The sequence below is a fragment of the Astyanax mexicanus genome, chromosome 7 (assembly GCF_023375975.1).
Source record: "Astyanax mexicanus isolate ESR-SI-001 chromosome 7, AstMex3_surface, whole genome shotgun sequence".
NCBI classification, from domain to species: Eukaryota; Metazoa; Chordata; class Actinopteri; order Characiformes; family Acestrorhamphidae; genus Astyanax; species Astyanax mexicanus.
Window position 1 is genome coordinate 41,076,032 of NC_064414.1, and position 22,166 is coordinate 41,098,197.

Here is a 22,166-nt window from a genome sequence, read left to right on the forward strand (position 1 = left end):
ATGCTAATGCTACTGTTCAACCACTGGTGGAAAGTTGTATGCAGTAAAATGTACTACATACACTTGTAATGTAGTTACAGTTGTCTATCTTTTTGTTGTCATGGGATGACCAATGATCCAGATATGTGTGTATGAAATATACAAAAAAAAACAATTCTGGATATGGCAGTCTGTCTGATTATTTATCTACTAATTATATGTCTGTCATTTCAGTATGTACTTTACAGAAAGTATTTATTCTGAAGTGTTGTTTTAGTGTTTTTTTTAGTCTACAATTCTAAAATGTCTATAAACGATGGCAATTTTTTAAAATTGAAATTAAATTCACAGTTTACTTTATCACTTTTAACACCCTGACCTTTATCTCATATGTGTTAAAATAAACAACAGGGGGATTTTAGAAGTGGCTATAGTTATTTTTATTTTTAAACAGTAACCCAGAGCATGCTGCTCATTTTAATGCCTCAGCTCTTGTGGTCACTCAGCCCTGATCAGAAGTGAAAGCACCAATATAGACTTGCTTAGAAGTCAGGTATATTTCTGCTCTATGTGTTCCACTCTCTACCTCAATGTGCTCACTTCTGCATCTGAGCGTGAAATGAGCGTTTAGAGAGCGAGCGTCCGATACCATGCTGTGCCTTTCGTTTCCCATTCTCATATTGGTGGTATGGAGCTTTAAAAGGGAAAAAATCTACCATAGTACACTTCTGTGCATATATTAACCATTTGAAATCAACCTTAAATAAATCAATTACTTTATTTTATATTTTATTTTAGTTTATTAATTTTTATTTAAACACATCTTAGTTGTGGTGTATATATACAGCTCTGGGAAAAAAATTAGACCACTTAAAAAAGATGAGTTTCTTTTATTTTACCAAATTAAAAACATCTGGAGTATAATTAAGAGGAAGATGGATTATCACAAGCCATCAAACCAAGCTGAACTTCTTGAATTTTTTCACCAGGAGTGGCATAAAATTATCCAAAAGCAGTGTGTAAGACTGTTGGAGGAGAACATGCCAAGATGCATGAAAACTGATCAAGGTAAAAATGTTATCCATAGCTTATAGAATAAAACAAAAACAATAGTAAACAGTAGTAACAGTAGGTGCAGGATTTATTATTTTTTGCATTATGTTTCTTTAATATTTAAACAAACAAAAAAAAACTAAATAAAGTTTGCTTGGCTTAAATAACTAACTTCTTTCATAACCTTCTAATCATTTACTCAGCATTTTCATTTGATTGTATGTATTTCTCGTGGGAACTGTCTTTTATAGTTTTGGAAATGTAACAGGGTGTGTGTTAACAAATGGACAATAATAGAATACAAAAGTAAATAAAAAAACAGCTTAAAGAGAAAATTCTAAGATTGTTTAGCAAGGTTTTGAAAAGGTTCCAGGAAGGTTAGAGAAATTATTTTCTAGAAAAGGTCTGAAAACGTGTGACCAAAATAATGGTTTGCATCACAATGTTATTAGAACATTTATCATATAATGTTCCAAGCTAGATGGAAACCTTACTAAAAGTAGCATTGCCAAAGCTTAAAATTAAAACATTGACAGTGTTGTTTCAGCAACGTTACCAGAACGTTTAAAAATGTTATAAGAACATCCAAAATACTTGACAGATAAAATGTTTAAAGAATGTTAACTAAAATGTTCAGAAAATGTTCTACTAACCAAAAAAAAAAACATTGTTAGCTTAAATGAACACTTTAGAGATCTGTTTTATGTGTGGATTAAATAATGTGTTAACAATGATTATATATTACGTCATACAGGAAGAGGATGTTAAATAAAGTCTAAAATATAAACTCTTGTGTTGTTAAATGTTATGTTTTATACATTAAATTCACCAATGAAAATATTCATTTTACTTTAATGTGAGTTTTAATTAAACACATTTTGGTTGTTGTGTATTTATATACAGCTCTGGAAAAAAAATAGAGACCACTTAAAAATAATGACCAAATTGAAAGCATCTGGAATATAATCAAGAGGAAGATGGATGATCACAAGCCATCAAACCAAGCTAAACTGCTTGACTTTTTGCACCAGGAATGACATAAGGTTATCTAAAAGCAGGGTGTAAGACTGGTGGAGGAGAACATGCCAAGATACATGAAAACTGTGATTAAAAAACAGCGTTATCCAGTGTTATAGTTTATAGAATAAAACCAAATTATATACATAAATAAAGTGGTGCAGGCAGTTTTTATTTCATGTGAGATTCAATTTAACACATTTTAGTTGTTGTGTATTTATATACAGCTCTGGAAAAAAATTTTAGACCACTTAAAAATTGGGATCATCACAAGCCAACAAACCAATCTGGACTGCTTGAATTTTTGCACCAGGAGTGACATAAAGTTATGTAAAAGCAGTGTGTAAGACTGGTGGAGGAGAACATGCCAAAATGCATGAGAACTGAGATTAAAAACCAGGGTTATCCGTAGTTATATATAGTTTATAGGATAAAACCATATTGTTAATAAATAAATAAAGTTGTGCAGACAGTTTCTAATAATCCTCCAGAGGATGACCCTCCATCTTTCTTCATGAATGAATGCTAAAGCAGTGGATTGTGCAAGTCAGGACAACACTACATGCAACAGCTGGAAACTCCTAGATATAAAGAGAGAGAAAAAGAAAGAGAATTTAGTAGACGTACAGACAGATGGACAGAAAGACAGACGAGCATAGAGGCAAGAGGAACTTCCCACACTTCCCACATTATGTCAAGCTTGGTTGCAGCATACTTACAATCAGCACCTCCTGTCCGGCAGTTCCTGTCAGAGCAGTTCACGCAGCGTTAGTGGAGTAGCCGAGGCTGAGATGAGTCTGCCGACCAGGGAGCAGTTTGAGGACTGGGGTCCGGCTCAGGTGGCCCTTTTCCTGACTCAGGTAAGAGATCAGAGAAGTGGTCTTTAGGATTTCTCCTCAGGAACTGTGCTGAACATTCTGCAGCATTTTCAACACAATCTCTATCTGACACATCTGTAACACGCAGTCAGATAACATAGGGACTGTACTTTCCTTTACTAAAAACACACTTAATAAACTAACAGAAGATACTTAACCATATAATATACTCTTATTTAAGTGTGTTAACAACTGTCCTGACCTTTAACTATACGCAAAATTAGTGGTTATAGAAAGTCAAGCTTGTTTCCCTTTCACAGATGAGAGAACAGATAAGCACATTGAGCACAGCCCGAGCTTTCACCACACGTGAACTGCATTTTAAATATGGTGTGTGCATGTGTGTGAGTGTGTGTGTGGTTTAAGAACTGTTACAGAGGTGCAATATTATTTATATTTTTCGAACAGAACAAGATGCGAGAGTGTGCTTTAACAGTACAGAGGATGAAGATTGATGGCCGCTGGTTTCTGGTAAGAAGAAATAAATGACTACATGGTGCTAAATGGGGCTAATTAAGCTTTCTAACACTTTACAATAAGACTACATTACTTAACAGTTATGTACTGTACTTACAACAGAATGTCTCATCTAGGCATTAATTGACACTAGTTGAGACAGTATTAATAATAGTAACAATTTAATGAACTCAATATTTATATAAAACATAAGCAGTTAAATTATATTGTAATGAACATATTAAAAAATATGTTAACTAATGTCAGTTAATAATAAAAAAATGTTTATTACCGTCCTATATACCTTTACTGAGAAGTGTTAACATGCTATGTGTACGTATCTTATCAAATAATACGATTTATACTATCTAACCTGAAATAATCTGAGTTGTCCACCCCCCCCTCCCCACTCACTCACAAGTCTCCACAAGTGCCCAAACACAACATAGTACATATTTACTTGATTAATATCAGTATAATCTACACTTAAATATCATCTGGGCAATTAAATCCCCTGGTTTTGTTGTTTTTGTCATTTTGGAGCATCAGACAGAGCAGGAAGCTGATAAGTGTGTTTGAATCAGAGCTGCAGTTTGGAGTCAGGTGAAGAGAAGCTGCTCTGCACTGAATTTGAGAGCTTAATTTTTTTAAGATAAAAGGCTTGAGCCCAGTAACAGCGAATCTTCTTCTTCTTCCTCCTCGTATTTAGTCCCACTCGAGGGTGGGGTCCGTGTGTTTGGATGCTCGTCATCATTTTGTTCGATGCAGGGCGCTTTCAAGGGCGACGCATGCGTATTACATGTCTTCTCTTATCTGGTCCATCCACCACTTCTTTGGCCGTCCGCAAGGCCTCTTACCTTGCAGGCTTATGTGCGGGGCCCATTCATGATGAATTTTTGAATTTTTGCACCATGAGTGGCCTAAATTTATCCAAAAGCAGAGTGTAAGACTGGTGGAGGAGAACATGCTAAGAAGGTCTGAAAGCTCTGCATCTGTTGTGTTAATATCAGCCATTTCTCATTTTCTGCAAATAAATGCTCTAAATGACAATATTTTTATTTGTAATTTGGGAGAAATGTTGTCTGTAGTTTATAGAATGAAACAACAATGTTCATTTTACTCAAACATATACCTATAAATAGCAAAATCAGAGAAACTGATTCAGAAACTGAAGTGATCTCTTTTTCTTTTTAAGAGGAGTATATATATATATATATGGTCAAATTCATGCAAATATCTATTTTCTGTTTACATACATTTCAAATGAAGACTTTTGTTCGTAAATAGTATTTATGCATCTAATGTCTATCTTTGCACTTTTGTCCTCTGTTCTGGAGAACTTGTACTGTACAACCCAGTATGAGTATAATACCGATAAAGTTTAATTTAATTAAACAGCAATACAGCGGTGTAAAATACCAGACTGGACTTTCATTTAAAGAACACTCACAAAAGATCATGCATGCTAACGTGGTTAACAATCAATATAAGACATGCAGTACTAATTGGGATTTGCTACTTTTCCATTTCCCTGAACCAAATGAACAAAAACCCAGAGTTTCTGCTACAGATGTGCTGGAACTATGATAGAGTAGAAATGGGGACTGACTGGTCCCTGAGGACTTGACTACACTTGTCTACTCCATTACATTTTGTAAGATGAATTCAATTTTCCTGCACTACATTTCCCCTAAGGGGTGTAGTTACATTTTAGAAAAATGGCAATACCTTGCTCCCAATCCCTTTAGATTAATATATAAAGCTTACCCACAGTACACACACTGTTTGTACTCTGTGTTGTTATTCAGTCAGTGCCTTTATCAGGCCTCGGCAGGTTAAAATTACACAACAGAACAGAAACGGATCACGGAGGTTTAGCTAAATGTTTCATTTTCAGTTTGTTTCTTTATAAAATATCAAAGTTTGATTTTTTTTTATCAACAGAAAAAAACAAGATCTGCTACCAATTCCTAATTAATCTTGTCACCAGCTAATCTTACCTCAACTTCAGTCTCTTTAATGTTCAAAGGATTATGAAAGATGAAAGTGTTCGTTAGCAGGGAAGTCACTGATAGATCATTACAGGTGATGAGAATTAAAAAAAGATAAAAGTTGTGAAAAAGTAAAAAAAAGAGTGTGATTAGGGAAGTGAGATGACAGAATAATGGCACTTCCTCTGCTAGGAAATGTGTAACACATGGGCTTTTATGATGAAGTCACTAAAACACCCTGTCATAACCCTTTCCTGCGATAAACGCTTTACCATAAAATCTGTCTGATTTATTCAAATGTGAACTGGTCAGTTGGTTTGGTCAGACATGCAAATTAGGCTGAGAATGCAGCACAACACAAAAAGTGAAATTAGGGAAGTGCTTGGTCTATGAGGTGAAATGACTTAATTCAGATTTAAAGAAGCTCTATTGGCATGACTGTACTGCCAACAATATTGCCAAAGCATTACAATAAAAACAGCAACAACACAATTACAATAAAATAAAACAACAAGATTTACTAAATAAGTGACAATAGTAGTGAATACAATTATGAAAAACATTAAACGCTCAGATTTTTACAAAGGGATATGTATAAAATACAATTCTGAAAAAAAATAAGAGACCACTTAAAAATGATGAGTTTCTTTGATTTTACCAAATTAAAAACCTCTGGAATATAATCAAGAGAAATACCACAAGCCATCAAACCAAGCTGAACTGCTTACATTTTTGCACCAGGAGTGACATAAAGTTATCCAAAAGCAGTGTGTAAGACTGGTGGAGGAGAACATGCCAAGATGCATGAAAACTGTAATTAAAAAGCAGGGTTATCCCACCAAATATTGATTTCTGGACTCTTAAAACATTATAATATAAAAGCTCTGCATCTTTTTTGTTATTTCTTATTTTCTGCAAATAAATGCTCTAAATGACAATATTTGTATTTGGAATTTGGGAGAAATCCATAGTTTATAAAATAAAACAACAATGTACGCAATTGTATATATGTATATATGTGGTCACTGATGTCTTTATATGGTCAGGATTTGTTTTTCTAAATGCTATTGGCTCTATTATACATCCTGAGCAAGGCACGGCAACAGTCTATTTTCACGCCTTGCTTCTGCACTGTTAAAATAGCATCAGGAGTTTATGAATACATCTACACTGATGGGCACAGTGGTCTGGAAGTGCGGTGTGTTCAGAAAATTTCTAAAGTGTTTCTATCTTGGTGGTGGAAAACACAGGTGCGCCACTGATCGATTTAAACCCTGACAACAGTCAATAGTCGTCCATTCTTCTCTTAGCTCAGCACACCTACACCCCCGCTCCTTACACACACACGAACGAGCTGCAGTGGGCAAATCCTGCTTTTACCTCAACAATAAACAGAATAAAGAATAAACTAACACTGCTGTTTCCATAAATTAACTGGTGGTGCACCATTACAGTGTGAACAAGCAGGTCAGTATCCTCTACAAAGATGTGCAAAACACTGAGCTGTTAAAATATCAATGCACCAAAGTCAGAGCATACCTGGCTCTTAAATGGAATGGCAAGTGAAATGCTGACTGGTTTATTTACCATAACACCCAAAACATACCCACGATTAAATTAAGAGATTTTTACATGTTTTTTGCACATTTGAGCTATGCAAGGCGTGCTTGTTCCGTCCTCATAATATTAAAGACACACCGACATGTCCTAAATCAGCTGCGCAATGTACGGTTACATGGCTCACCTATAGATCACTAAAACAGGGCCCTATAAGTGCTTTTGTTGCTTTGCTGCATAGTTTTAGTGTTTTAGTCACCACACAGACTAAATCATTTTATACTGGGGGTGTAACACTCCTCCAAAATCACAATTTAGTTCATTGCAATGAGAAAAAAGGGAAATAACTACATTTCAGACATGAGACAGCTTGCTAACAGTTGCTTTTATTATGTTGTGTGACAAGTTTCTCTAAGGTGAAACAAATTCTCAGACAGCTTATGCTGCTTTGGAAATTTCAATGTGTCAGACTTACACCTTACAGCTTCTGACAATATTCATTTGGTGCCTCCTGATAGGAATCAAACTGCTAAAAAAAATTCTGTATGTGTATGTATCACCTTTACGTTCGCTTGTTAGGTTTACAGGGGTTTTCCAGAGAAACTTTGACTTGGTATGGTTTTCATAACACACATACAGTCATCCTGCATCAGTAAAATGTTTGTTTCCTTTATTCATGACTGGAATTGACTGTGTTTGTGTAAATTGTTGGTCAATAAGCTCTCTACCACAATGTCGCCGCAAGCTGTGGAGACGACGCCACCACCACGGCAAAATCTGGACACTGTATTGTCTAGATCAGGGGTCGGCAACCTTTGAGACATGGAGTGCCAACTTTAACATTTCTAGTCAATGAGTGTGCCACTATCAACAATAATAATAATTTTTACATAGAAAATGTGCTTTAAAGCTCACCTTCCGTCGTTTTTTCTTTCATTTTAAAATGTCTAGTTGTGGTCTCTAGTATGAATGAATGACATGTGAGCCGTTTTTGTAAAAAAAAAAAGTGCTCAGGTGTCTCTGTATAGCTCTTTTTTAATGGACTGTTTTAGGGGTGTGTCCAAAATGACCGGATTCCAGCTTTGCTCATGAATATTCATACATGCAAACAGCATGCAAATATCTCTCCTCTGATTGGCTAGGAGCACTGCGACGCCCCTCCGCCGCTCACTGCCTCCCGCCTCCTAACTGATGAGCGGTGATGTTGCGTCGCTTCAGCTCTGCCTCTGGGAGTTTCTCGAGCCAAGGTGGGCTGGTCTGTGAGTTTCTGCCTACATAGGCAGAAAGATAATTCAAAATTCACCCGTTTTTCGGAGGGGGGGAGGGGGGATTTCTTTGCTTAGCTCCTGCAGACAATGGGGGCTGCAAAACAGTTTAATGTGCAGGTGTACACATTCAACTCGGAGAGACCTACTGTATTCCACAAAAAACAAGAAAAATCGGATTTTCGCGGAAGGTGAGCTTTAAAAATAATTTTTTTTTTTTTTTTTTTTTTTTTGTGTGTGTGTGTGTAATCAGAATAACAGTGAGTCCAACTATGAATTAACGTGGCTTTATAGATAAGCGTAACTTGCACTGAATGAATGCCTTGCCTACCAGCGAGTGTGATCCCTGTCCTTGCTTTTCTTGGCTGAGGTTTCTTATCTGGGGGTTGTAGTTTGTCACTTTTAATCGTCAAACAGCTGCGGATAGGGCTGAGCACACTTTTCATGTGCGAAAATACCTGCTCACACAGGTAGGTTGAGCCGAACACTGACACAAGGCCAATGCAATGCTCTTGAGACAGCCGAACTTTTCTGGTGCAGATGTCCAGCGTGCCCACAGTGGCGAGCTCTTCAGCTGCATCTTCACGTCCTGTCCATCCATCCAGTTGATCAGAGCTGCGATACACAAAACCATAGTCTTCCATCCAGGAGGGCTGAAATGCCCTAGCTTTGTTTTTTTAAGCCGGAGGCTCTGTCATCTCTTGTAACGCTATTAGGTGGGCTAACTGACTTTGATCAGGCTACATTTAAATATGGGTCTGTGGGAAAGTGGGCGGGAGTGCAGAGCGTTGAGGAGCGAATTCGATTGGAGGATCGTGCTGTCAGTCTGATTTTTTTTTTGCTGATGCTGGTCCAGCGTGTCGCGTGCCAGTGATTATGCCTTGGCGTGCCAGCAGTGGCACGCGTGCCATAGGTTGCCGACCCCTGGTCTAGATGTAACACTACAGCTTTAATAATCAGCAGGTTTATAATAAATGTAAATAACTGATTATCATCACAGCAGCCCTGTAACAGATTAAGAGAGGAAAATGCTCCTTTCCCTCCGAGCTTCTTGTCTAATGCGCATAAAAATCGTACGCTCGAATTAAAGAAATTGTTCACTCGTATTACAAAAATCGTTTACTCAAATTACAGAAATTGGGAGCATGAATTAAAGAAATCTTTCACTCGAATGAAAGAAAATGTGAGCATGGACTGCTATATCGGTGACTCAATTTAATTAGTTTTTATCCACGGCACCTCCCGGGCTCCGGAGCATCTCTTTACATTTCCCAATTTATAGTCAGTTAGAAGAGCATGTTTATGTCATTTGGAGAACTTTAGCCTCTCTGTTGCAATATCACATTAGACTCATTCTGCTGTTTACACTTTTATAAGCTTTGAATTTTAAGGTAAATTCAAGGCTCTTCAGCCACTCCAAACAAACATAAATTAGAGTGTGTATAACACAGGTCAGGAGGTCAAGGGGGAATGTGTGAGTTAGAGATGAACTGTGGCTTCTGCTACAGTTGCTGCTGCAAAAAAAGTGTTTTTTTTTTTCTGTTTGGAGTTGTTTATTTATTTCAATATCTTTGATATCTGTTATTATAATAATTAAATCAATAAACTGCAAGGGTCAGCATGTGAGCACACACTTCAACACCTTGAGGGTAGATATGATCAAAGATAAATTAGCATTTTTGTGGGCAGAATGCTTTTATAACAATGATTCTAATAAAAATGTCTCGGAATAAGTTTGAAAGGAAAATAGAAAAAGAGAAAATATCAGAAACATATGCAGTGAACTCAACCATCTGCGTTTCCACAAGTGTGAAAAAGCCTTAAGGACAAGTTCAGTCTTGGCAAGTTTGGTTCAATTAAAACCAAATCTGGTGCGATCAGATTTATTAGCATGGTTCAATAGAAAAAATGAGAAAGCTGCCATGTGGACCCTGGCGTGCGTTGAACCAGCAGACTGAGACCTTCTGAGAGGGAGATCCGCTTCCAAACACAATGCTGAGGTGCAGATATCTTCAAATATGATTAAAACAAGGACCAAAGACCTGTAAACAGTCCAGATCCAGAATATATTGTTTATTAAATGTTTTTCTGAAGCTGTCTTGAGAAGCACACGTGGTTGATCATATGTTCTTGATCTTTGTAATTATAGAACACGAAGATGTGGATATGAACACGGCTGAGGCTGTCCAAATTCATCAGAAAAAGTGCTGTATACACTTTAGTTTTTAATCAACATTATGTCATAACATTATATCAATGCGCAAAAGCAGTAGATTTGTGGGAAAGAGGATTTGTGGGAAAACCATGGAAACGCATGGCCTATCTAAGCAGATGGTTCTCATGTAAAAACAAGACATACACTTGCTAGACCTTATTACAGTATATAACTTAATTTATAGTTAATAAAACATCCATCATCATTTTTTGTCTTTTAATTTAAGCTTTGATTTGTATCAGCTACACATGGCTTCATTTGAAAGAGATATTTGAGTGAGATTCATTATAAAGGTTGGGGGCATGGGAAAGTACGGGTGATAAGAATATTTATATATATATTTATTTATTTAATTATTTATTTATCTATCATTTATTTTTTGGTTTGGTGTGATACGTGACGCATTGATCAGGGACTCACAAATATAAAAGGCTGTGAAAGGTTTAAAAAGAGAGCGTAAAGGCTAACAAGACAGATGTGATCAAGAGGAGACATAAATTGAAATCAGAAAATAGTATCCAAACCAAAACAACAACTCAAACCAAAAGGGGCAATCAACAAGGATAAACAGGAAACAGGCACAAATCGATAACAGGGAGGCTAACCACCAAGAAAGAGAGAAAACACCCTGTGTGCAAAATACATTAGGTTGGCAATACTTCGCAAAGATGTAGACAAATTGAAAGAGTATTTATATAGACAACAAAACTACACACAGGTTTAGGAACTGGTTTAGTATTCAGGTGCCGACAAACAAAAGAAAAGTTTATTTTTAACTCGTTGAACACAGTCATGTAGAACTGTGTAATAAACACATTTCTACATGAGATGTGGATTATGGGAACTGTAGTTGTTGAAATCAGTAAAGACAGGAGTGAAGCCCAAAAAGTACACTATGCACCCATATGCACCCAAAATTACTTTGTTATTTTTTCTGTTATAATTACACAGGAGTTTTTAACATCATTCTATTAAATTATTTTCTGACCATTATTCACCTTGTCTTAACATTGACATAATAAAAAAAACACAGCCAGTTCTAAATTTCAAATAAAATGATTGAACTAAAAAATATAACAAGAGTATTATTACCTCAAAAATAATAAAATATACATGTGCTTCAACTAAAGCAACACCCTGAGCGAAAATGCACATTTTGACCGGTTCATCCACTAAGTTTGACCTTTCCACCATTTAAATTGATATTTTGATTGGTTCTGTTGTGGGTTTCAGTGCCTCACAGCTTAAATTGAGATTTTGATTGTTTTTGCCATTGATCTTCTATGGGATATGTCACCGGGGAAAGGATGCACACCAAATGACAAAATACTTTTTTTGGGGTATTTTATTCCGATAGATCCCACCCCAGGGATTTTTATGAAATATTGAATATAAAATGTATATTAATTATACAACAAATATGAAATAAAAGCAAAATAAAGTCAATCAGCACTTGCTGAGCAGAAATATTAGTCTCAATGCACAACACTGCACCACCTATCTTTGACTTACTGCAACTGCAGTGTACAGATTTATAGACTTTTATCAGAGCTTGTATTCAATTGTACTCAAAATAACAAAAATAAAAATGAATACACTGTAAAACCCTAGCTTAGAACACAGTACAGTATTTGGTAGTGGCACTAATTACAGAAAATAGATAAATAACATTAATACCATTAACAGAGCTCTTTTAATATTTGTTTTTAAGCTCACCTCGATTTACTCAGCTTTACTCAACAAGATTTGAGCATTTCTTTAAGAGAACTTGGATAAACAGCTTCTGTAACCCAGAAAAATACAAGGCTTGAACACGAGGAGCGCACTACCCCACTAAAACAATGCCATCTGCCTGCATCTGGTTATGATTCATCCAAAATACATGTTTAGAAAGGCAATATAGGCATCTACTACTGTTATAGGCCAACTAAACCTTATATTGTTCAGTATTTCCTGATTTTTACCTCTTATTTCATTAGGATGGCTCTGTATGGATCCTAAAATGAAGCACCACCATTCACTGCAGCTTGAGCCTCCTTCTCTACCATGCTCTTAGCTCCTCCCTTTCCTCTCTCAGGGTGACAACACTTCTGATTGTGTTTCTTAAAGTTACAGACACACATTTTAAAGGTGTATTCTCAATTCACCACCTGGCTACAGATAAAAGGTAGATTTAACTGGTTCTGCTGCTGAAGTTGAGCTTGATTTGTGTTCACATGTGGTTCTTAACCATTTCACATGTGAAACTGCCACTTTTTTGTATGGGTTGAGTTTTCATTACAGGTACTAAATTATGATAATTTCCTGAATAATAAGTCTGCAGTTTTTAAAGGCTAATGTATTACTGGACTGTGTACGTTTTGCTGTTTTGCTGAGGAAGTGACCTACTTAAAAATTGCACAGCACACAAAACAGCCAGCTACACAGTAATGCTTTCTCACGTCTTTTGCAACAGAAGCCGGTCCATTTGTGGCCCAATCTGTAACAAACAGAACTTTAGTCCCTTGGTGTTCCTGATTCGGGGAAATGGATCTCTTGCAGTATTTCTATGCCAAAGGAAATAATGTTTTGGCAATGTGATATTCAGTGAGTAAATCATCTTGCTATATTATATAACTGCTCTAAGCATCTGTTCAGCTGGACAGATGGTCTCACAGCCCACTGTGAAATATTTACATGTTTTTTACCTTTTCTTCCGCATGGACTACAGTTGCTTGCTGTGAATGTGTGTCTGCAGGGATGTTTTAGCCAAAAGTTACACTTTTGATTGACTGTGGAAAGCTGTACAAACTTCAAGCTGTTTTTTTTTTGCTCAATATTTTCTGAAAGAGTCATACACACTGCCATATCTGAGCTGAGGGGCTGGTATATGTCACAGAAATTTCTAGATTTGTTCTTACATTACACCTCCCTTTTTGAGACTTTTTGATAATGAAAAGAAAAATGAGACCATGATCATCTCAGACGCCTGACATTCAAGTAAATTAATAGAAAAGAAAGGAAAAAAAAGAAAAGGAAGAGGCAGCCATAGGGCAAAATAGTGCCAAGTTTTGTAGATCATCGACAAAAAACTCAGTTGTGTTGTGTGCTAACAAATCCTTGCAGAGACCAGTTACAGACACTCGGCAAACATCTAGCAGGTTTAATATCTAGACCAGTCGGTGACTGTGAGTCAAGAGCAGTGACTACCAACATCCAATGGGATTGTGCACCGAGAACCACATATCCAACCAAAATGTTTTTTTGGAGAGCTGTCAGATAAAAATCTCGAAATCTTGATTTTACGAAATGAAAAATTGAATAATGTGACCCTGTGTCACCAGTTAGTCAAGTAGTGTGGAAGGCAAAACAATGAACAGACTTACATACTGTAGTTTGAACACAACAATGTGAAAACTCAAAATCTTGTATAGTGGTAAACGGGCAAAAAAGAATGTTGAAGAATAAAGTTATTAGGAAAAGAGAATGTTTGAGTTGGACTAAAAAAAAATCAAAAGCAGAGTCTGACCCAGCTAACAATTTTTGGTCAGAACGTTTAGTGAACATTACAATTTACATTCTTATAATGTTTTCTGGATGTCCTTTGAACGTTTCTGGTAATATATCTTCAATGTCAATCATGTCAGTGTTTACATTTTTTTTAAATGTTATTTTTTACGTTTATATAATATGTAGTATATAGTATTCATATAGTATTCATCTAGCTGAAATATATTATATTATTATATAATGTATATTATTTCAGTAATTCATTTAAAACTCATAGATGTATTACACATAGAGTGATCTATTTTAAGCGTTTATTTCTTTTATTGTTAATGATTATGGCTTACAGACAATAAAAACCCAAAAATCAGTGTCTCAGAAAATTTGACTTTTATATAAGACCAGTTAGTACTTTTGGTAGAGGGAAGTGCTGTAAGATTTTCTGAAAAAAACACTGCACTGACTTTGGTCTTAATATAACACACAGTGGACCAACACCAGCAGATGCCATTACTTTTTTTTACATTTCATCCAATTTAATCTCTGGCAACGTCTTTGCCACTTATCCTCAACCTACCACCCATGAAAAAACAGATGTAGATGTTAGATTTTATTACCTTACAAACCCCCATAATATGAAGGTTAACAAAATAATTATGTAGGCCTACACTTTGTCAGAAAAAGAAGGATTTAAAAAAAAAAAAAAAAAACACTTCTTTTTCTTTTTTTGTCACTGAAGAGGTATTATTTTACTGCCTATGCCAGGTACTCTCAACCAGCCAAACCTGGCATGATTACATGCCATTAGTGATAACATGACACAAAGAGATATCATAATGCACAACTTGAACTTGTTAATGAGCTGCTTGTTGTCACTGCACTGTGTGGGTAATTCTCATCCACAGTGAGGAAAACAGTGTGAAAGCAGGAGCTGGAGTGTTTGAAGTGGAAAGGGCTGCTGCGGAAATGTGTTTGGGTTATTAGCCATTACATCCGTGATACTACCCCTCGAAACATGCTGTTGACCCACTTCGTGTTCTCTCAGGGGGCTTTAGAGTTATATTCAGAGATCATTTCTTGATTTTATCTCCAGGTTAACTGTCATTAAAGGATAAAACGTGAGATATATCGATGTAAGAAGATGTAAGGAATGAAGGAAAGGCTTATGGGAAGCATAGAAGTCTTTAAAAGCCTTACGTTTGTGTGCATATAAATGTACTGTATATTTATGCAAGTTATTGGATTTTTTTTTAAAAGGCCAAAAAAAAAAGTTCCTATTAAGGAAAAAAGGTCACACACACTTAATATTTTGTAGGACCGCCTTTAGCTCTGTGGCATTGTTTCAATAAGCTTCTGCAATGTCACAAGAGCTATATCAATCCAGTGTTGCATTCATTTTTCACAAAGATCTTGCAACAGCATTGTTGATGGTAGAGTCTGACTGCTGCACAAAGCCTTACGTTTGTGTGCATATAAATGTACTGTATATTTATGCAAGTTATTAAAGTTTTTTTTAAGTATAACACTCTAAACTTCCAACTCCAATCGTTCTTTCATCACAGCTTTAGTTTTATCTTTTTAAAACGAAGTTAACATGGACTGTATGGGGTAAATCAATCCGGGGTTTAAAGTTTAAACAGCGATTCTTTGATATGTGAATGAGTAAACCTTGTGTAAATACATATCCACATCAGTCAAACAGATCAGAGTGGCATCGATTCTCAAGTGCTGGGTTGGGTTTAGCCGCATTCCCCTCATTTCTGAATTTTTAGCAGCATCTTTCCCCTCATGATATCTATAAAAAAATCTATAAAAGCTTGTTTGTGTATGTGTGTGCGTGAATCCGATACACACACTGCGCTTGGAATGGTTCTCACTGCGGACATCAGCTTTATCCTGGTTCTGACAGTCAAAGCCAGGGCTGGAGATAAATACAGAGGAAGGTCAAAAGTTCTTCTTTAACAGGAGCTCAGCTGTACGTCTCAGGCTGTCGAGGAAGCGTGGCTATAAAGCTCTCTTCGCTAGTCATCCCCTCAACACTGTACCTAATGTCTGTCACACCGAGTGGGAGCTAAGGGCAAGCAATGAATGAGTTTGCATATTCAAGTGCCGTTTATGCATTTAACCATCTGCTCCTTTTCCTGGGGTGCCTGGCGAATGAGTCAGTAGATTAAAATAACATTGCCTGGGACTAGGTGAGCGCAGGCGCCACGTAAACCCCTCACTGAGGAGCTCATCTGGATTTGAGCCACTGCTGAAAGTTAAATGAAACATGAGACATCCTTACTAAATCGCACAGCACCACTGAATTAGTCCCAGATCACCGTGCCATGCCAAACATATGGTGCTAAACTAAAGCAATATCCATGAAAAGCGCATACTGGAGTGGTCAAATAGAACGTTCTGTGCTGTGTTATTTATTTCCAGTTCTTTTTAAAGATGAATTCAGAAGAAAATTGTGTGCTGAAATGATTAATTCATTCAGTTCTTTTGAATCATTCACCAAAACCTTAGCAGTGTCTATGGATTTCTAGTGCAAAAAAAAATCAAGTGCACCAAAATGAATTATAACAAGTCATGTGAGAGCATTCTTTTCTCTTATTAGTCAAAAAGACAGTCCTGTGTTCTGGACTAGTATTAACACTGCCTGGCCAAAAAAAAAGTTGTCATCAAAGGAAAAAGGTCACAAACTCTTAATATTTTGTAGGACCGCCTTTAGCTCTGTGGCATTGTTTCTGTGGCATAAGCTTCTGCAATGTCATAAGATTTATTTCAATCCAGTGTTGCATTAATTTTTTACCAAGATCTTGCATTGAATTGATGATGGTAGTGTCTGACCACTGTAAAAAGCTTCTCCAGCACATCCCAAAGATTCTCAATGAGGTTAAGGCCTGGATTCTGTGGTGAACTCTCTCGATCCATGTGTGAAATTGATAATCTCATGCTCCCTGAACCTGGAAGTTCTCTTCAACAATTCCAGCCCGATGAATTCTGGCATTATCATCTTGGAATATGGCCGTGTCATCAGGGAAGAAAAAATCCATTGATGGAATAACCTGGTCTATATACAGTATATTCAGGTAGTCAGCTGACCTCATTCTTTCAGCACATACCGTTGCTGAACCCGGACCTGAACAACTGCAGCAACCCCAGATCATTGAGCATAGTTAAAACCAGGTGGTACTTTTTTTCGCCAGGCAGTATATGTGTGTGCCATTATAGCACTATATCATAGCTGTGGTAATAATCTAGACACTAACTATGGGGGATTGTTTAGCTCGTTTAACTTGATGAGTAAACCAACAAAACCATCTGTTATCAGATCCCAAACAGTACCCAGATATGTTGCTACGTCATGGTTCCAGTCTGTAGCAGCCCAAGTTGTTCTTGTTCATGGCACCACAGAAAATGAAGGTGACAGTGGCTGGTTGATGGATGGCCTTGATGGCAGACAATTTGTTGTAACGACCAGTACAATGATGCGCCCCCTCTCGAAGTCTGTTAACTGTGCAAAATGTCTTTGAGTGCATTGTAGAGGCATGTCCAGCAGTCAACAATCTCTCACTAGGAAGAGCACTACCTGTAAATGTAAAGAAAACACATGCTGTTGATATTCCCACACATACAGGCTCAAAAGGAGTTATTGGGATCAGAAAAATATCATACTTTCAGTATGGCTCCTCATGCTTCTCGTCTCTCTCTGTAGGCCTGTATTTCTGGAAAGAGGGAAGGTAGGTCAAAGTCTGTGTTGGTAGTCAATCCTTCACTCCAAATCTCGGAGACTAGTTCCTGACAGTTTTGGTGTGGGAGTTTCTGGAGCTGCCTGTGGGCTCAGTGTGGGGCTGAGGGACTTCCAGTGGCCTGCTTATGGGGAAGCGTGCGTCTTTGATATGCAGGTGGGGCTTCTAGGCCAGTGGGGTGGCTTGTGTCTCTCGCTCCAGCTCCTGGAGAAACTCCGCATAAATAATTCACCACAGCGTGCGCGATCCTCGGAGGCGTCCTGCTGAAATATTTGATATTTTATTCCATGTCAAAAGGCTAAGCTTGATTTTTAGTCAGGTGTGGGAGATTTTCTGCTGCTCCCCGGGCATGCAGTGGGAGAGAGAGAGAAAGAGAGAGACCCAAAGATCAAGGGAGAGGGCAAACATGTTGTACTGGGCCATTTTTGTTGTTGGCAAGCTAAATCAGCAGAGCCTGTACAGCCTGTGTTATCAGAAACTCGTCATCAGTATGTGATGTACTTGTGGATTTGTTTGTTCTTGCTCAGAAATCCAAACATAAAACAACTTGTTTGGGTGTGCAGTTGTATGGCCGATTCCCAGAATGCTGCACTGCCTAGTTTGGGATTTGGTTTGGTGGGTTACGCCCGACGCTAGGAGGACTGGGAAAGAAAGTTCAAACAATCCAGTCGTCTATCGACTGTTTCTTCAGTCCGAGCACAAGCTACCCCTGCCCATACATTATGTAGGCTGTGCACAGTCCCCATGGCCAGAGCTGGCAGACTCCTCTTTACTTTCTGATGCTTTCTTGACTGCGAATGCTGCTCTGTGGGTTTGATGAATCTATTTGGTAAATAACAAATATGCCACATTTGAAATGAAAGCCTTTAAACACTGCTATCTTCTCCTACTCCTTCAGAGATCTGCTTCAGAAGATGAAAGCAGGTTGATGTTTTATTATGAGCGCAGAACAGCTAAAATCAGGCCCACACATGCGGGGGAGAGGAAGTCGTCATTTGAAGTTCATCAAAGATCCCCCATCAGACATTCCTTTTCTCAAAAAGTCTAAAAGATAAAGATGTTGCGAGGAAGAAGTTCCCGCATGAGAAAAACCACGATGGTCCATTAATATCAGTACATTACAGACATATGTAACTCCAATAAGAACTGTATTTATGAACTTTTAGAAGATATTACTTAATCTCAACTTCTGAAATCAAAAGTTTCTGCTCCTGTCCACCTACGCGCCCAAAGTGTAATTACGGTGCGTTGCAGTGGACAAACAGGCATTTTATTGAACATGAGGCAACGAAACTCAGAGATGTGAGTCCGGACAGGCGTAAAATTACCGGAGGACCACGGAGTTCAGCAAAAAACAGTACATAATTTAGCCTGTAATTTTCTTAGAGGACGTCTGAGAAAAACACATACATGGTCGTTCCGGATGGGAATAAAATAACAGCTGACCCCCCATAAAAGAGAAAATTACACCAGAACCCCCTGAGAAACTAATCCTGTCCAGATAGGGCTTTAAACATACAAATATGTTTTTAATAGAATCAAAAGCGTTTCTTCTATGGCCCTTTGAAGGGCAGGGCCGCTGCTAAGGTTTTGGAGGCCCTAAGCATAACTGGTCAGGGAGCCCCATCCCCCCCCTCCCCCCCCCCCCAAAAAAAAAAAAAAAAAACACACATACAAACACAAAAGGTTTACGCAAAATTTTACTATTCATTAAAATTACACATGTAACTGTGAATATTTACAACGTTATAAGTAAGGCCAATAACAGTGAAGAACAGCACAAGAGTACTATTTATAATGTATAAATAATAAATGAAACGATGCATGTCTATTTTAAGCAGTGGACACGTCATTTACACAAGCCAGCCTTAAAGGTTATGAAATTATCGTTTATATTCGTGGTGTATTTATATCAGCCTGTCAAAATCTATAGAGCTGTCTGATCCTGCTGTCATACAGACCATTTGGATAGTGCACTGACGGCATTAGTCAATAGGTAGGCTACTCTGTTTATTAATTTTTTATTAAAGTCACTAAAAATCTTCAAACTACACTACTACTATTTGCAAACGTGCCACGTGCTTTGCAATACCCAGATTAGTTTCTAGTTAAGCGTTTAAAGCTACCAAATCAGCAAAGCCAACGTAACTAGCTCAGGCAACACCACTGAACATGAAGTAATCAAAACTATTTAAACCTTTAACATCGAAGTTACTCACCAGAAAGGGATGCATGGGCCTCATCTTTCTGCTTCTTTTTCTTCTTCTCAGCTCCAGACTCAAACCGTCGCTTCATAGTTGAATTACCATTTAGTAGCAACTTCGCGCAGTGAACTTGTCTCCTGCCAAACTCAAGTAGCGTTGCTACTTTAGTTAGGACTAAGGTTGCCAGATAAGTTACGATTTTTCATCCTATTTGTTTATTTTATTTTAAGTTTTTAACTTACACAAATATTGCACTGGACAAGTTTTTGTATAGAATGGCCACATACACTTTAAAAATGGTTAAACATGCGCAAGATTTAGCGCCTCCATGCATTTTTTGATTATTTATTTGACTGGAAAATGTCACATCTGGCAACAACCAACAGAGCAAACCGAGCCGTGCCATTTCAGGCAATAGGGGTGGGGGCATTATATTATGCACAAAAATAATAACGTGCCGCTTTTAAGTAGTAGAGTAGGTGCCCCATGCAATGTTTAAAGACAAAAAAGATGAGCGTATCATAAATAATTCACATTGGGTTTTAAATTTAATAATGTCATAATTTCAACACATTTCATTCTCAGTCAATTTGGCTCCCTGCAACTGCAAAATGGTTGAGGCCTAACGCTGGCTGCGTTTTCTGCGTATGCAGAGCGGCGGCCCTGTTGAAGGGCCCTAATTTTTAACCTAGATTGAGTGCCCTTAAACAAAGTCATTATAGGCAGGTCTGTTTAGTAAGCAATCATCCCTGCATAAGCTGCAAAGCTCTCATCTGTTTGAATTGGGAGATTCAAACATTAAATTACTGTTTTATCAAACTGGATAAAACCCTCATGAATAGTTAGTAGTGTTTGGCTCAATAATGCACACAATATGTTTTTATATGAGGCAGCTGTATTCTGCGCAGTCCTCAGTTTCCCACAATTCTTTGTGCATGTACAACTGGGAAACAACAGAGTCATGAAAAAAGCAGAGAACTCTTCTGCTTCTGGAGAAAAGTTTTTTTTTAAATGTCTCTGTGACCAACAATCTTCATAGAAAAGTCATGCACACTGAGGACCTGTCCTACCTCGACTGCAGCCTTGGTTTTAGAATGCAGGTAATACACTAAGATCTACCAACATGCTAGCACAGCTAACAGTAAACATAAGCAAACAGCAGGCAATTAGCCCTACTCTCAATCCTGCTCTCACTTCAGAGTGTTTGGTTTGTTCAAGCGGTTGTTTTGATGGACAAGTGAGGTCAACAACTGCTACACAAGCTGAACTTGCTACTCTGTGTGCAAATGGCAAAACAACTATGAGTGCTTGACTTAGTATTTTGTTTATCAGGGATTTATTATCAGTATTGCTATTTATCTTAAAGTGATATTAATAATATTGTAACAGTAGTGTTTTATTAGTTATTTTGTAACAGTTTTATATCCCAGTCAATAACATTTAATAGTAATATAACATGATAACTGATTACATTGTGATTTTTCTCTTTCTTTTACACGTTTGCCCGCTGTGTTGACGTAACATCCAAGGCAACACCCACTTTTTTTGGTTTTTGGCAGCCGTGGTACTTTTAAAAGTAGCCCAAGAAAAAAGCACCCCGCCACCCCTGAATTTTCACCCGTGACTGGATTTTCAAACAAGCCCAATTTGGTAGGACACTGGCAAATCATACTGGTTTGTGTGTTTTTTTAAGAGGCAGCCCATCAAATTACTTCAATTCACTGTGGAGCAGCATTAGCTCACATACGTAGCAAATCATAATGTTTCATATATCAGAATCAGCTTTTAAACATTTCTGATTTGCAAGAGAGGCTATTTTTTTCATCATAGTATTAATAGACCTCTTATTAGAGTTCCAAATTTGGGCCTAACAACATGCCACAGACTATAAATTTACATTTACCCTTTAATAGATGACCCCATAATTGTAAACAGTTTTAAAGTAGGGTCTGGTGTTATGACAAAAACCTTAAATCTTACTGTGCTTTAGAGAAACAGCAATATATTATACAATGTTATGAAAATATTAATATAATATTAAAGTATCTATATTTTTGTGGAATATCTGTTTATGTAGTAACCATCTAACTGTGTATCTGGGTAATGTAGCATTATGTATTTTGGTAATTAACATGAGAAAACTGCACTAGTTTTTGGAATTACAGTCGTAAAAAAAGGGGGATTATCCAGTGATTATGGACAGAAAAAATAGAGAAATAACAAAATGTATCAGCTTTGGAACATTCTGATTACCACAGGTTGCAACATAGGCAGTATTTGTCCTATTCCTCCTAGACCTGAAGTTTAATAGGCAGAACCGCATGG

The 22,166-nt window shown here is 37.3% G+C and overlaps 1 protein-coding gene across 1 annotated transcript in view; it reads left to right on the top strand.

Moving 5' to 3' along the window:
* Positions 1 to 2,779: 2,779 nt before the first annotated feature.
* blnk (B cell linker) overlaps positions 2,780 to 22,166 on the top strand; it is a 51,449-nt gene continuing 32,062 nt past the window's right edge. The window contains exons 1-2 of the mRNA XM_022684616.2: positions 2,780 to 2,909; positions 3,336 to 3,398. Of these exons, the coding sequence (XP_022540337.1) occupies positions 2,841 to 2,909; positions 3,336 to 3,398 (132 nt within the window). The 5' untranslated portion in view covers positions 2,780 to 2,840. The remainder of the gene's footprint in view (positions 2,910 to 3,335; positions 3,399 to 22,166) is intronic.